Raw genomic sequence first — 18,109 nt, 5'->3', positions numbered from 1 at the left:
GTTGCGGGTTGCTGTCCTGTGTGTGCCGTAGACATATACAAGGTTACTGTCCTGTGTGCTGTTGCTGTAGAGGGATGCTGTCCTGTGTGATGCTCAATTTTACCTCTGACCAGATCTCACTATTGCATGTGTTGTAGTCTAATCTGTCTTCACCAGCTACAAGCCTTTTTTAAGAATCAACTTTTTCAAAATCATCTTCCTCTTGTCGCTTCTCAGAATGTGAAAAGTCATCAAAAATGGAGGTTGTATGATTTGGAGAACTTGGCCAGCTTTTTAGTATGCAGAAATGCCATGTACAGCATACTGTATTACCCATAAACAAATAATGTTGTCCTTATTGTAAGTGTGCATTTTCAACTGTGGTCTGTAGCTGCAGATTGCAATAATTCCAGTATACATCAAAAAATAGTTCATGTTTACACTTAGTAATTAGAAGTGTCTCAAATTGGGCATCCCTATTGTCAATGGTTTTTAAAAGTTACCGATGAAACATATGAAATAAAAACAGTCTCAGTGCCATGTATATGCAATGATTTAAGGCATGCATGAGTCTTGGACTAATGGTACATGACAAGAAGAATAATAGTTACATGAATGAGGGATGTAGCCTAACAAGTGTGATCCCTTACATGGTCACACACATTCTTGTTGTCTATTTGAACGCCTAGATCCTTTTCCATTACTGATTTACCCAATGCCACCCCATTTCGAATATAACTAGCACACTGGTTATGTCTCCCAAGATGCATAACCTTGCATTTATCCACATTGAAACTCATTTTTCATTTTTCTGCCCACTCACCAAGTTTCTTTAGGTCACTCTGTTCTAATTACCTTGGTCAGTTTTGTGTCATCAGCGAAGGTTGAGTCATTACTGAGTATAACCACCCCAATATCATTAATTAATATGTTAAAACCTCTTATGTGATACAGTATCAAAAGCCTTAGCATTTTCACTGTCTAGATTGCTGCTAACTTCCTCATAATAGCTTATTAGATTTGTTTGGCACAGGCGTTTTTTTACAAACCCAAGTTGGTTATTTCTGATTGTAATTTCAAGGGTAGAAAAGAATGTCACTGTGTGGTGCACTCAGCGAGAGGTTTTTAATAAAATGTAACTTTTATTTGAAAAACATGGTTAAAACGTAGCGAAGTATTGACATATATAAAGACAAACATATAGGACACAAACAATGTGAATTTAAAAAGGATATAAAATCCTCACACAGGGGGGCCCCACTATGTAGCCTTCCCCTAGATAACAATGGTGGTTTAATTAACCCTTAATGGGAGCGTTACTCTATTGACTGTATGTTAACTGATTAGTTATAAGGTTTGAATATGCCTCAGCATTGCTCGTTCTCCTGATTTCCGTGTACACTTTATTCTCAATAGCATACTATCATTCCCAGAAATTGGGGTAACATATGACACACAGAAATTGGAGATTTATTTTGGTATGACTACTGTACCTCAATAGTGCTATGAAGTGCTGAGAAATGTAGGTTTATAACCTTAATCAGTGGACAATGTAGTATTGTGAGCCGCTGGAGGTCCCTATTATAAACTCTTTTTCCCCCTCTGCTCACAGTTATCCATGACGGACGGCTCTGTGTCGCAGCAGCACAGCGTGAGCCTCCGCCATACTTACCCTTTGTTTTCCCTTTTAGCTACTTTAATTACCGTTTTACAAATTTTATTTAATTTTTTGTACTTAAAAAACTCATCATTCCCATTAGCCTTATACATTTTAGATGCTCTTGTCTTATTGTTTATTGCTGTCCTTTTGTCTAAACATGGTGCCTTTTTCTTATGGCTTTTAACCTTATTCCTTAGCAGGGCTGCCATCAGAAATTGTGGGGTCTGGGACTGTTAAATTAGGCAGCCCCCCCCCCCCCCCCCCCCGATGGCCGCTCCTCTGTGGTCAACTCAATGGCATGTCCACGTCGCCACATCACATTGCGCGGTACGTGGGGGCTTGCCAACTCTGCTGGTCGTTCAAGAGGCTGGCAGCAGGCAACTAGGTCACTAAAGATATGCTACATGCCCCCTTGCCTTTTTTCAGTTGTGCTACCTGACCCCCCTTAATTTCTGAATGTAGCCCCTCCCCTATAATATATATTAATTTAAGTTGTGACCTCCCACCCGCAATCACTGACCTTGTTTCTCAGCTGCCTTTTCCATCACAGAAGAGGTTAATAAATGTGTAGCCAGCAGCAACAGCAGCACGGTCCTCCAGCAGTGTCCTGATCCCGTCCTGATCAGTGAGGTCAGGAGAGATTCTCTGCAGAATCTCCAACTGAATCGCGCTGACAGGACGGTGAAGGCTGCACATACTGTACACTGCCTGAGCAGCCTTTGTACAGTGAGTACACAGAGAAAGTGTGCTGCAGCTGCCCGATCACTGCTAGCTACAGTGATCGGGACACAGTGCTATGCAGCTGCCGGGGGTCTTCTTTTTAAGCAGGCAGGCAGCTCCCGGAGACAAGAGACGGGAGCTGGCACTTGGCGATAGAGCAACTCGGGCCCTCCCTTCTCTGTCAGAGTGGCGGGCCCAGGACAGAAGTCCCCAGAGCACCCCCCTTGTCGGCGGACCTGTTCGTTAGTGTTTCTAGCAAATGCATTAGGGTTTCCCACATTTCCTCTGCTTTTTTACCCTCAAATAATGCTTCGCACTCGATTTCTTTGACAGATTCCCTGAATAATACAAAGTTCGTTTTCATAAAATGTAGTATTTTAGACGATCCCGCATGTTACAAAGGATTTCCAGTAAGACCATGTTATGGTCACTGCTTCCCAGATGTTCTATTACTTTGGTATTTGTAATTAAATCTATATTATTTGTTAATACTAAATCCAATAATGCCCCGTTACGAGTCAGTGTTTCAACAGATTGTGTGATAAACTGATCCTTGAGTAAGTTTAGGAACCCACTGCTTTTAGCTGACATTCTGGTCTCATTTGTCCAGTCAATAGGCCAGATTCTCTAAGCTTCAAAAGTGATAAAATGGAGAGTGATAAACAGCCAGCCAATCAGCTCCTACCTGGCCATGTCACAGGCTAGGTTTGAAAAATAACAGGCAGGAGCTGATTGGCTGGCTGTTTATCACTTTCCATTATATCACTTTTGAAGCTTAGAGAATCTGGCCCAATGTCTGAAAAATTAAAATCCTCCATAATTAATACCTGCCCCTGATCTGTCGCCTTTTTGATTTGGTCTAAAAGTATTACCTTGTCCCTTTTATTTATGTTAGGTAGTCTGTAACATAACCCTTTTAAAAGTGTATTTGATTTTTTGTTATTGTCAGTTATCTCAGCCCAAACAGCCCCAGTATTATCCTCCGCTGTCCCCAAGCTCATTTCCTTTCCACATGGTTTCATGTTCACAGCAAGTGCATTCACTGGTTGCCAGGGCTCAACTTATTTCCATTTGAAAAATATAGGGGGTGCCAATCCATTTTATGAACAGTGACATTAAAATGTCCAGTTACAGTTGGGAGCCTACACATACTAGTTGTGATCCCACTGTGGGATATGCCCCCACATGAGAGCTGCAGATTTTTAATGCCGATGCCTGATGCCATTTGTACTATAGATGATCACTGCAGGGAACACACAGTGTACAGAGGGGCATAGGGGAGAATGGACAAATGTCCACCTATTATTGTCACACACCAAGGAACACAGGTTGAGAAGTGCTGCACTAGGCAGACAAGAAAGTGCAATCAGTCTGCATATTTTATAGTTACAGTAGCAGATGATCTTTGCTCTTTATGTACTGACATAAAATGACCATCCCAAAAGAATGCTTGCATTACAATACTGTCATAAAAGAAAATTAATAAGAATAAGAAATGTTCCTGAAACAACATGGACTTCTAGAGCAGTTGTGTAACACTTGCTTTCCTTGATCCACAGTGCATGTCATCCCTTAAACATCAGCATGGGAAATGTTACAATGAAGGCACCAGGATTTGCAGAGAACTATTATACCGCTACAATGTTTCATGTCACAAACTTCAACCTAATCATTGTTTTATTTGTGTTCTCTAAAGGCAGACCATTCAGGCAGCGCATATATACCAACTGTAAGTAGCCGGGGGGAATGAGAATGTAAAGCATTCATGTAAGTCATTGGCAAGACTGTACCTTTGCTTTTTACCAACAGTTTTAAAAGGAAGACTGTTTGTTGTAAAAAATATTTGTATTTTAAAGAAGTTGGGTAAGTAATTAATCAAGGTTTTACAATTAATTATACATACAAGTCCTACCAAGACACAGGTATTACTTTATCACAATTTAATCTCCAGTTTTTACTTTGATGAATGAAATAATTGAATAGGAATGCAGTAGGTACAACCTCAGTACAACATAAGTGTCCAATAAGCGATACATGTAACAAGCTGGTCCTGTTTACCAATCCACTTACTGTACTTCCTATGGCCTTATACTTTATTAGAAGGCTCCAAACTTATTATCAAAAGGACTGGTGCAGTTTAATGCATATATATATATATATATATATATATATATATATATATATATATATATATTACAATTTCCTACACTCACAAGATGCAGGGAGATATATTGCCGGGTGCCCTCCAAAGGTGCACCCGCAGGATGCCGATGTCCTACGGTACTTGTGGGGTGAGGCGGCACTCCAGTCATAAATAAAATACCAAAAGACAAAATTTGGTAGACAACATTTCAGCACCTTTTATGTGGTCACCTATATTTTACTGTACTTGCCTCTTACACATTATGCCACATGAAATAAGCCAAAATTCACACTGACTGAGCCAAAATTCACACTATGGCACACGGATTGAGTCAAAATTCACGTTATGCCACCCAGATTAAGGCACAATTCACATTTTGCCACATGGATTGAGCAATATACACACTATACCAAACGGATTGAGCAAAAATTCACAATATGCTCCATAAACAGAGGTATTGCGTGCCAAGGGCGCGCATTAAAAATTTACACCATAATGCCCATTACATGTTAAGCCACACACCATAATGTCCATTATGTATTATGAAAAACACCATAATACCTATTAAAAATTATGCTACATAAGTACTGCTTACCTACATGCTCATTGCCAGGGGTTCCATGCTCGCTGCCATGTGGGATTACAGGCTCATTGCCAAGGGGGAATACATGCTCGCAGTAATTGGGGGACAGCCATTGACAGCCGGGCAGAGAGCAGGGGGCTGCCCGGCTGTATTCAGAGCACTGCAGGTCCTGGCTATTTGAAATAATACCCCTTGTACACCAGAAAATGCCGGGACTTACCCAGGAATATGGTTCCAAGATCATGCAGGGACATTCCCGGGCTGGCCCCTTTTTCACCAGTCTAGTCCCTGCATTTTCTGGTGTGAGGGGGACAGAAAACAACTCCCCATTAACCAACCGGCTATATATTCGGAACCAACTGACCCATTTACATGAGACCAGTATCATATTGAAGAACTTTTGAGTGGGCTTCGAATAATTTTGGTCCCGTGAAACTTGGCCATTTGGTTCCAGAGAAATCTGCCCTCAAACAACTTGAACAGCCATGAAAATACATTTCAGAAATGAAAAAATCAGTTTACCCGCAATATCTCTGAAACCAATTAACCCATATGGACCAGCCTGATATCAGATTGAATGCCCAGCGATTTGGGTTCAACTGAGATCAACCTTGAGCTTCTGTGATGCCAGAGGGGGAACTGGCAGCTGTTGGAACAGGGTGGGGGTCAGAATCTACGGGTCCCATGTTATCCTATGGTGAAAATATTTGAGATTTGTCCAGTGGTATCTCCTGTTCCCGGGAGGGCTATCGAGGCGGGGCCGTGCTTGTTGGAAAGCCCCTGCCTTCAGCTACAAAATGGGCTTATTTGGAGAGTAGGCCTGGAGATACAGCTCCCTCAGGCCCATTGTTAATCTGGCCCTGGGTACACTACGTGAGTGCTCTGCTATGTCGCATGTTGTATGCTGCGATGCACAACAACACAAATTTAACACATCTGTACCTGCAAACTGGGAATGTGCTGTATACAGAGCCAGATTAAGGTCTAAATGGGCCTAGAGCTGAAAATGATCAAAAGCCTATTATGCGCAATAATAGGGGTTGCGGCCAGCACCTAATAATGTGGGGGGCATGACCAGTGTTCTGGTTGGGTGGTCTGCTCATGGGTGTGTCTCTATTTGTGTAAATACTTTCAACTAATTATATATGCCTGGGAAAGGCAGGGGGCTGGCATAAGAAAAATGCAGGGAGATATAGTGGCTGGTGCCCTCCAAAGGTGCACCCGCAGGACGCCGATGTCCTTGTGGGGTGAGGCGGCACTCCAGTCATAAAAAAAATACTGAAAGCTGAAACTTGGTAGACAATATGTCAGCACCTTTTATGTGGTAACCTAAGTTTACCACACCATATACCCCTTATACAAATCATGCAACACAATAGTAACCCCTTATACTGTACTTGCTTCTTACACATTATGCCACATGGAATGAGACAAAATTCACACTGATTGAGCAAAAATTCACACTATGGCACACCGATTGAGTCACAATTCACGTTATGCCACACAGATTAAGGCAAAATTCACATTTTGCCACATGGAGTGAGCCAAAATACACACTATACCAGGCATGTCCAAACAGTGGCCCTCCAGCTGTTGTGAAACTACACGTCCCAGCATGCTTTGACATAGTTTTAGCATTCCCTAATTGCAAAACTGTGGCAATGCATGATGGGACTTGTAGTTTCACAGCTGGAGGACCAAAGTTTGGACATGCCTGCACTATACCAAACAGATTGAGCAATAATGCACAATATGCTTCATAAACAGGGGCATTGCGCGCCAAAGGCACACATTAAAAATGTACACCATAATGCTCATTACATGTTAAGCCTCGCACCATAATCTCCATTATGTATTATGCCAAACACCATAATGCCTATTAAAAATTATGCTACATAAGTGTTGCTTACCTACATGTTCATTGCCAGGGGTTCCATGTTCATTGCCATGTGGGATTACATGCTCATTGCCAAGGGGGAATACATGCTCGCAGTAACTGGGGGACAGTTGCCACCGGGCAGAAATTACAGCATTAACAGCCGGGCAGAGAGCAGGAGGCTGCCCGACTGTATTCAGAGCACTGCATGTCCTGGCTATTTGAAATAATACCCCTTTCATACCAGAAAATGCAAAGAATATGGTCCCAGGATCATGCAGGGACATTCTCGGACTCGCTCCTTTTACACCAGCCTAGTCCCTGCATTTTCTGGTGTGAGGGGGAGAGAAAACCACCCCCACCCCTCTTTCAACAACCAGCTATATCTTTGGAACCAACTGACCCATTTACATGTAGGCTTTGAATGATTTTGGTCCCGTGAAACTGGGCCATTTGGTTCCAGAGAAATCTGTCCTCAAACAACATGAACAGCCATGAAATTACATTTCAGAAATAAAAAAAATAGTTTTACCTGCAATATCTCTAGAACCAATGAACCCATATGGACCAGGTATCAGATTGAAGGTCCAGCGATTTGGGTTCGACTGAGATCAACCTTGAGTTTCTGTGATGCTGTAGGGGGAATTGGCAGCCATTGGAACCGGGTGGAGGTCGGAATAAGCGGGTCCCATGTTATTCTATGGGGAAAATGTTCCAGGTTTGCCTGGCGGTATCTTCGGTTCCCGCGGGGCTCGTCTCGTTGGAAAGCTACAAAATGGGCCTATTTGGAGAGTGGGCCTGGAGCTATAGCTCCATCAGGCCCATTGTTAATATGGCCCTGGCTGTAGAAAGGGATCATGGGCTGCACAAGGCATGCACAGAGCCTGAAAGAGCAGATGATCCAATTCATCCCTTGACGGATCATTCTTTCTGTGGATTGGACATTTCTGTGCAGCAACTGTCATGGGCATTAGGGCGGAGTGAAAAAAATGGAAATTGAGAAATTCTAAATCGTGTGGGAAAGTTGTGACTTGACCTGGATAAGAAACGTGCAAAAGCATTTTGATCTGAGTCAACATCATCTGTTCTGGCAAGAGGCCTAAAGTTCTACTTTTTAGGTGAAAATAACGAAACCTATGAAGATGCTCCAATCTAGTAAAAATTGTCAGGATGTCTTAGAGTGGTTCATTAATATACTTTAGCATAGTAAAAAAACAGTACGAGCTTGTCCTAGTGCAAAGTGACTGACTTTGGCGGGAGATAAAATCCCCGATAATTGAACCATTTTCATGGTCACAATTGTGAATATTGTGTGTTTTCTCTTGAACGTGTTTATAATAGAAGAAGCACAAATACTCTAAATGGAATTTCAGTGACACTGTTTGAAAATATAACACTGCATAATGGCCCTTAATCAGACCTGATCGCAGTACAAATTTGTTCTCAAAATGGGCAAGAAAATGCTGCACTGCAGGTGGGGCAGATGTAATGTGCAGAGAGAGTTAAATTTGGGTGGGGTGTGTTGAAACTGAAATCTAAATTGCAGTGTAAAAATAATGCAGCCAGTATTTACCCTGCACAGAAACAAAATAACTCACACAAATCTAAAGGTGGCCATACATCTACTGATCGATTGTCAAATTGGGCTGGTTGGAACAAACACTTGGTAATATCTGAATGACAGTTTTTGGCAGTTTTCCAGCATTTCAAAGCAAATGGTCAACTGTCATTTGCTCTCATCCATTACCAGGATTTTGTTCCAACCAGCCCAATCTGACAATAGATCTGTAGATGTATGGCCACCTTAACTCTCTCTGCACATCTGCCCCAACTGCAGTTCAGCATTTTCTTTGCCCATTTTGAGAACAAATTTGTACTGTGATCAGGTCTGATTAAGGGCCATTATGCAGTGTTATATTTCACACAGTGTCACTGAAATACATGAAATTGCATTTATGCTGTTCTCTTTGCAGTGCATATACAAAGATAGACAATCCTGTGTACATAAATAAGAAATAACTGTTGCAGTCTGTAATTGAAAAACAGTAACTGTTACAATAAGTATTACAAGTAACAGTGTAAACTGTCTAATGCAGCGGTTCTCAAACTGTGGGTCCTGACCCCAAAGTGGTTCCCAACGTTCTCAGCATGGGGTCAGGACTCCATGTTGCTTACCATCAGGCTGATGACTTTTCTAATGGCAGTCAGTGGCTCAAGAAATCTGAAAATTCTGTTGAATTGTTATTTTAGACTCCTCCCATCATTTTGTGCCTCCACAATGCTGCCATGTATTTGCTGTCTGCTGACTACACATGTGATGTGATGATCTTCTGCAATAACTTGCTGGGGTCCTGTAATTATTGTTATTGTCTGATGGGGTCCCAGAGCAAAATAGTTTGAGGACCCCTGGTCTAATGTATCATTTTTACATATCACTTGTGTTTATTGACATAAAAACATAGAATATAATATATTAGCAGTTAAATACATTGAAGTGTATTATGATGTAATAAACAAATACATCTAATGTTTAGAAAAATAAAATCAATTGATTCAATAATAACCGGTTTCAAAGATGTTGCACATACAGTATTGTCTTCTTATTTTTTTATGCTCTGTTTTGATTGGTTTATACAAACTACTTGTGATTGATGTATGTCCACTATTATTAGACTGTTGGGTCAGTTAGCACATAAAAAGGAAATAAAGTATTGCTGATCAATTCTGCCTAGTAATTAACACAGTGATTGGCATATATGTACTGCAGGACACCACTCATAGAATGATTAACCTGTTATTTTTGAATCAATGTTCTTGATTTTATTTTTCTAAACATTAGATGTATTTGTTTATTACATCATAATACACTTCAACTTATTTAACTGTTAATATATTGGCTTATCTTTGGCATAATTATATGCTGTAATGCAGCCCATTCATGTTCCCAGCATAGGGGATGCAATGCTGTTTTTCAGACCAATTCATGTTTAAAATGAACTGCCACAAGTAAAGACAATAAACAGACGTGTTTTAAATACTGCACCTAAAGAACAGTGTATAATGCATTGTTAACCCTGATTTTTTGCACCAAGTTTTTTTTTCTTGGTCACTTCAATTACAAAGAATCCTCTCAAAAAACACTATTGTGACCATGAAAATGGGTCAATAATCATGGATTTTATCTCCCGCCAAAGTCAGTCACTTTGCACTAGGACAAGCTCGTACTGTTTTTTACTATGCTAAAGTATATTAATGAACCAGTCTAAGGGCAGTATTCAATGAGGATAATTCGCCCTGTTTCACAGCGAATTTGTGCTATTTTTGCGTTGGAAGGTGATTTTTTGGGTCAGAAAGCGAATCAACCTATTCAACGTGCACTTCTCGCCGTCTTTCTAAGTGATTTTTCGCCGTGTGTCGCCGTGTAGCAAATCGCCATCTTTTCATGTTGAAGTGGAAAGTGAACTTTTAAAATAAAGTTGTTGTTGTTTTACATTTGGTGTAAAAAAATCAGGAATTTTATTCTGTGAAGGGGCACGCTATTTTTATTCATGTGCTTATAGCACATGAATGTATATTTAATTAAAAAAAATATATATATTTTTTTACACAGAGCAGCCAGCAGGGGGCCGGGAGCCGAGAGCCGCTCATTAGATATTCATATATTCACTGCACCCGATCATCTCCATCTCCCTGCCTGCCCCCGTCCTCAGGCTCCCTGTGGCGTCCGCCGCAGGGGTTCACACTCGCCGTCAGGGGCAGCGAGCCCCTGCAACATTGAGGCTCCGGAGCACGGCAAGCAGTGGCAACTGTGCAGCGAATCCTAAACAGGATTCGCTGCACGCCATGAATATTCTCATTGAAAACGGCCCTAAAACGTCCTGACATAATTTTAGCAAGATCGGATCATCTTCATACTGTAGGTTTCGTTATTTTCACCTAAAAAGTGAAAACTTTAAACTTTAAACTTTAGGCCTCTTGCCTAACAGAAGATTGTTGACTCAGATTAAAATGCTTTTGCACGTTTTTTATTCAGGTCAATTCACAACTTTTCCACACTAGTCGATTTTGAATTTCTCAATTTAAATTTTTTCACTCCGCCCTAATGGGCATGTAGGCCAACTTATACTCCTGTTTGTGTTGAAAGGAAATGAGATTCCCTTTTAGTGATGGAATGCTTGAAGCCAAAATGGGGTAGGTGACGCCTGTGGATTATTATCAGTTATACCTTGATTATAAAAATATTCCCACCACTCTTGCTTCCATGAATAATTATACATTTTTATTTTTCAGATCTGCATTCCTTTTTGATGGTTGTCCAAGTGACAGTCTCTGTATTTTTCCTCTTTGCTGATATTGAGGGTCTGTACTCTGCTATGGAGGTACAGTATATTATTTTACTTGAAAAGCTCACCTAATTTAAAACAGGATACGGTCATATTGTCTACAGCATGATGGTCAACAGTCATTAGGTTGACACCATTAGGGTGACATGGGAAAATGTCGACATGGGTTTAGGTCGACATGGGAAAAGGTCGACATGGTTCTAGATCGAAAGGTCATTAGTTCAACAGGTCATTAGTTTGACAGTGTCTAGGTTGACAGTCAAAAGGTCGACATGGGGTTTTCACTGTTTTTTTGAGCCGACATGTGCCGACAGGTGGTTTTTTATGCCCTACCATCCACTAGGGTGTGGTGGGAGAATAAAATAGTGTGGTGAGCGTAGTGAGGCACCGTGCCCAAAGCATTGCAAGTGCAGCAAGCGATGTGAGGGGATGCGGTGCACTTTAAACTGTGACTGTGTTGACATTCTGGTAAAAAACCTGTGAAAAATCCCATGTCAATCTTTTGACTGTCGACCTAATGACCTGTCGAACTAATGACCTTTTGACCTAGAAACATGTCGACCTAGACCCATGTCAACCTTTTCCCATGCCAACCTAATAGTGTCGACCTAATGACTGTCGACCATCATGCTGAAGACCAAATTATCCCAACCCATTAAAACATCATTGATAATATATTATTTTTATTGACCACCTTCATAATCACTTTAGAGCAGGGCTGGGCAAAAGCGGCCCTCCAGATGTTGATGAACTACACATACCAGCATGCCTTACATCAGTTTCAGCATGGCCACATAGCAAAACTCAGCAAAGTATCCTGGGATGTGTAGTTCATCAACAGCTGGAGGGCCACTATTGCCCAGCCCTGCTTTAGAGGCAAGTTTTTGTTACAGTAGTGGAATAAAAAAAAGGAAATACAATAAAATCCTTGAAGAGATCGCAGCGATTTTACAAACTTGTACAATACTAAAGCTAAAACTGCACTAACAATAAATTATCCCTATTTCAAAGCACCAAATGTTCATATATGAGAAGTATACAAACTGCCCTAAATGTTAAGGGGTGGTTTATGACATCACATGGCAAACTGTTACTTGTTTTGTTAAAGCTTATTGACACAGTCACAACAAAAGAAGGCAATTAAATACATACATTCATTATTGAACATCAGAAAATCCAAAACCAATTCCTAAAATACAGTATAATTGAGTGACTTTTTTATGTAAAAGTGAAAAGTGAAGACATACTGGGGTAGAAATGTGAAGCAGGGATAAGGAAGGAAAAGTGAGCAAGAGGAGAAGTGACCCATGGCAACCAATCAGCACTGAAGTAACATCTATAATTTGCATAATATAAAATTATACAGAGCATCTGATTGGTTGCCATGTGCCACTTCTCCTCTGGCTCACTTCTGCCTTATCACTGCTTCATACATCTCCCTCAGAGAAAAGAAAAGTAATGGTGTATCAGACTGTAGATGTAGAAGAGGATCGTAAAGTAGAGTACAGAGACAAGAGAAAGAAAAAGGAGGAGATCTAAGTAGGTGATCACCGAATTTAAGAAAAAGAGAGAAAAAAATAAAAATTACACACACGTAAAAAGGGGGGGACCTTAATTTCAAATGGAGAGGAAACATTTTGTGTGGCAAGCCAAGGATCCCAGATATTATTAAATGTTTTACAGGAATTTTGAATAATACTAGTGATAAACTCCATAAGGTACTGTATGTACAGTATAATAGATATGGGATAAGACTGAATTTAAAGAAGGGGAGGCTGGCTGTTTCCAGTCAGCTGCAATCTTACAATTGGTAGCAGAAGCAATATCCCTTAACAAAATAATTTTGATTCCTTGTTGCCATTGGAGTTGGGAAATCAATATCTTCTGCTAAAGGTTCCGAGTTTTTGGGCACATCCATCAAATGTGGGGGAAGGTGCCTCTAGAGGTTCCAAGTTTTTGGGCACATCCATCAAATGTGGGGGAAGGTGCCTCTAGAGGTGCAACCTCTCTGGCATCTATTGTATGTATCAGGGAACATTTTACTACCCCTTTTAAACCCGGGTTTTTGCCTTGTGGACCCAGGTCAGCATCAGTGTAAGCGGGGCACTGAAAAATAAAAACAGGTCCATTTTCCTGGGAATCCTACCCAAGTCCTGACCAGGGTGGAACACCGGTAGGACCCTGGTAGTAGGGCAGTGTGAACAGGTAACCCGTTCACTGCAATAGAAAAGGGACACTGGGAGATGCTCTCATCTCCCAGCACCGGCCCACTACCTGCCCCCGGTGATGTCACCCCCGGCATTTTTGCTGGGTCGAGTCTAAAAGGGTTGCAAGCCAGGTCGAATATCCCAGGTATGACACAACTTGTCGGTATAAAATGAGTAGTCAGGATGGAACGTAATACCACATATACATATATAATTTGTATACATTTGCATACATGCCGCATTTGCCCAGATCTCCGACCAGTTATCCTCATCTAGTGGTTTACTCAAATCAACTTCACAAACACCCTCATGAGAATCACGTAAAGAGGATAGCTCCTCGATCAACAAGGAGTATAAAAGAGAAATTAAACCTTTAGTAGAGGATAGTCTTAAACAAAGGTGTCATGAGAGGCCTATGAGAAAGAAGTTGTTTCATTTTTGAGTGGTAGTGTCAAAGTTGGGGGAATTGGTTAAAGTCTCTAGAAGGAATAGGTAGCTGAGCCTGGATGTCAGAAATCAAAGGAAAGCTGTTGTCTCTTGTGATGTCATTTAAACGAGCCGGGACTCTCAAATAGATATAGTTAAATGCCCCAGGTGCCTTCAATGATAATAAGATAGCTAAGAAATGAATAGCGTCATTCCAGGGGACTTTTCAATAATCCTTTATGTGGTGAAAAAGATCATGCACATACTGTAGCGTAGATAATGCACATCAACCGAGACGACGTTTCAATGTCATAAAGACATTTTTATCAAGACATGATGTGCAGATAATGTAACAAACCGAGAAATAACCAAGGTACAAGTATAAATACACTCACCAAGCTCATTTAATATTTTAAATAAATAATAGTTAATAATAGTTAATTTTAATCTGAACTGATTCAGCTACAGTCTGACCGCAGCAACATTTCCATGGAAAAGGTCTTAACCCCATACACACTAGGCGACCTCGCTGACGCCAATATCGACAAAGGCGAGGACCCTGCGGGTGATGCAGTCACTGGCAAGTGCATAAACACTTGCCGATGCCAGCTCCGATGTGAGCGACTGCGGGAAGGGGGGTGGATGTCGTTAACGTGGACCTCCCTCGCCCGAACATGGTGAACAAGGGAAAGGGTCGTTAATGGTATTGAGTGTAAACAATAGAAGATAAAGTAAGAGATATCTTTCCCTTTATCTCCTAATGTGTATGGGGCTTTATTCTTATTACCAATGCTTTCCTGCCATGTTCCATATTTGTTATATATTGTGTCTGCTTCAACATTTTCCCTGTTGTCAATTTAAAAAAAGTTGTGATGTTGAGCCATTTTATATTCAAAGGTAACACAAAGTGCTATATTGTATGTCATGTGTGTATGATATTGTGTAAATAATAAAACAAGTTAAAGAAGTTTGTTTACAAACAAACAAAAACAAAACTTGTTATGCTTGGTACACACCAGGACGACTAGGGCCCAATCCCCTCAATCTAGATCTAATTCTGACCAATTGGATGTAGATTGTGTGGTGATTGGGCCCTTTTCTGTCCTGGTGTGGACCGATACTGTTCCGATGCGCGGTCCCGCGGGTCGGTCGTTATTCAGATCCTACCTGCTGCAGGTAGGATCTGAATAACGACCATACTGCCGGGTGCGGGTCGCCATCGGATCGGACCCGCTCACGGTGCACATCGTGAGCGGGTCGTGCCCCCCCGCATCATCGTGAGCGGGTCTGAAGAAACACTGAAGACCCGCTCACAATGTGCATCGTGAGCGGGTCGTCGTGGTGTGTACCCCACATTAGACAAATGAGAACAAACTCTTTGAAATACTTTGGAATGAACCAAGTTATAGTTTATTACTATTGTTTGCATTTCTCTTGCTTATAAAATGACATTCCTTAACATATTTTCTGAAGGAAATTTGTATTTACAGTTGTCTTTGTTTTGCTCATGTAGATTGTGTGCACGCCATATTACTGGAGAGTCAACATCTTCATTATGGTCCTTGTTCTGTTTGTTGTATCTTATGTGACAGAGGTAAATATATTTCTTACAGTAGTGTTAGCAATAAAATACTGCATCGCATTAACACAAAAGGCATACAAAAACACAAAGAAGGTTATTCTGGTTGATACACTCACATGGGAATTCGCACACAATGCGGAATTTAGCTCATTACGCATGCGCAACTTCCGCAATGCGCCAGTGCAGGTTTCATAGTCTGTACATGCTCGCACCCTTGCGCACAGAAATACGGTTGCGATGAGCCCTTAAATGAAGGCGTGATGTGGGTGTTTCTTTGGGCGCGGCCTCGCAAGAGGGCAAAAATGGGTGGAAACCTTGGCGTATACAAGGGGAGTTGACCACAAGTGCTGGGTGGTGGCTTCACAAGATTGCTTGCAGTGCTCAGGCTGAAAATCATGCATCAAAAAAATGACTCTCAGGTCTCGCATGGCAGCAGCTTAGCGGACAAACATTCGCAACATCAATCAGCTTGCACAATAGCTAAAATACCTGAACACAATACTCACCCATGCACCATACAAGTTTTTCTCATTAAACAATTAACTAACCACTAACCATCTACTCAATGCAGGCCCATGGTAAGCACACTAATACAGCTTAAACATTTCTACCTTTCATGCTTCATATCTAATATATATGTGTGCATATATGTAACATCTTAATATCATTCGCTTTACAGTCTGTTGCTGTGTGCATATGGACACTTTCATTTGGAAACATGACTACTAAATCACTATAATGACTGAAAATCATTGTGCAAAACATCTTACACATATACACTCTCACAACCCACATATAGGTTTCATTTGTTGAAACCACACTTATTTTCATATATAGACACATTTCATATAATACACACAATTATGATTTTTTTCACAGTCATACACAGCACATTTGTAGGAGACCTATATTTAAATTGAGTTGAGTAATACATAAAAAACACATTAATCATCCATGTAATAAGGCTTCCTTGCTTTAATGGGCAATAAATTAGTTCCAATAAACACACTGAAATGAGGCAAATCATGTCTTTAACTAATGGGTTGGCTGGGTGCGTATTGTTAGAGTTGCGAATTAAATCACCCACAGAGGCTGTTCGCACATATACACAGTGCATGATCTTGTGGACACAGCAACGTGCGTAGGAGCAAGCGTGCGACTAACATTTGCACAGGTGCTTGCGAATTGTGCATACAGTAGATGTATTTTTGAAGTGATTATAAGTCATTAATATATGTAATACTGTAGCATGTGTATTACTAAGCTAAATAATACCGCCAACTGGTTCCCTGTCCAAGTTAGCATACAATCTAGTCTTTGATAACTGTGACATAGAGCTGCACACTGAGATTTAAACACAGCAGTAAGCATTATTGTGGGACAGTCAGCAATCTTCTCTAATGGACTTCTTTAAAAACTGCATCTGGCATTTATTACAAGAGCTCTGAAACATGCCAGTCTCAGCATATGTGCCAGAGCGTTTCTGAATCACGGATTCAATTTTTTTTCGTGGCAAAAGTTTCTTATTGAGTAATTTAGAAAATAATATTAAATGAATTGTGTTTATCTGTCATCCTTAGGTTCAGTTATGTGGTGAGAGACAGGATTCAATTCTGTTTGTTCACATAATGTGATTGTTTGACAGTCACTAGCATTGGTTTTACCTATGACATTGACCATAAATCATTTTAATTGGTCCTGTATGGGGGCCTTAAGTATACTTTCTTTGAATTTGAGCCTTTTGTTGTGTAAAATTATTCTCTTTGCAAAATATATGTTTGAGTTAGGAATGAATGTAATGTTACTGAGATAAATTCATTAGAGAAAGCCAACAGATGGGACGTGGCTAGTGTTCATGTGTTGATGCAGAAAGTGCCCAATATTTTCAGTAATTTTAATTTCTTACAGTTTCTTATATAGCGCAGCAGTTTCTGTTGCACTTTACAATTGTAGACAGTGATAGAACAAACTGGGTAACAACAGACAGACTTGGAGGTAGGAGGGCCCTGCTGCAAGCTTATAGTCTATAGGGACATAGGAGGGAAACACAAGGACATGCACCAGTAATAGCAAAGCCGTCCCACCAAGTTACAGGTCCAGAAGGGAAGCTATAAGATACATAATTGCCTCAGAGGGTTATGCGTGTGGTACTTAAATATGATAGGCTTGCAGTGTCTTAACCATCATCCCGGTATCTTTTATTCTAGGAATGGTTCATTGAAAACAGAAATCTCTGGCTCTGGATAAAGAGAATATTTAACTACAAGTCGAAAAGTCAGTACAGAAAATTACAAAGGAGATTACAGATAGACCCAGAGTGGCCACCGCAGAACAGAACAGACTATGCAATGCCTCCGGTTCCTGTAAAGGACTGTGATGCTGTTGTGTACCGTAACTCAGCTTACTGTATACCGCTACATAATGTAAAGGAGTCCCCATCAGAACGGACCTGTGTAACCATAATGTGATTGCAGCAAAGTTAACAAAAAACTTGTTAAATGTGATGTGAATTGATGCTGCAACCTTTATGTGACCGTGATTATTTCTGTTATTCTTTGACATAACTGTATACTTTTATTCATAAAGGAAA

The 18,109-nt window shown here is 40.7% G+C and overlaps 1 protein-coding gene across 1 annotated transcript in view; it reads left to right on the top strand.

The window, feature by feature from the left end:
- Window positions 1-18,109, top strand: part of LOC146064270 (putative cation-transporting ATPase 13A4) — a 143,069-nt gene extending 124,960 nt beyond the window's left edge. The window contains exons 27-30 of the mRNA XM_083177554.1: window positions 3,919-4,088; window positions 11,252-11,340; window positions 15,451-15,531; window positions 17,727-18,109. Coding sequence (XP_083033680.1) covers window positions 3,919-4,088; window positions 11,252-11,340; window positions 15,451-15,531; window positions 17,727-17,987 — 601 coding nt within the window. The 3' untranslated portion in view covers window positions 17,988-18,109. The remainder of the gene's footprint in view (window positions 1-3,918; window positions 4,089-11,251; window positions 11,341-15,450; window positions 15,532-17,726) is intronic.

This window comes from Crinia signifera, chromosome 3 (genome assembly GCF_055691185.1).
Source record: "Crinia signifera chromosome 3, ASM5569118v1, whole genome shotgun sequence".
NCBI classification, from domain to species: domain Eukaryota; kingdom Metazoa; phylum Chordata; class Amphibia; order Anura; family Myobatrachidae; genus Crinia; species Crinia signifera.
Note: the sequence above shows the minus strand (reverse complement) of the source record. Positions and strands in the feature narration are given on the sequence as shown.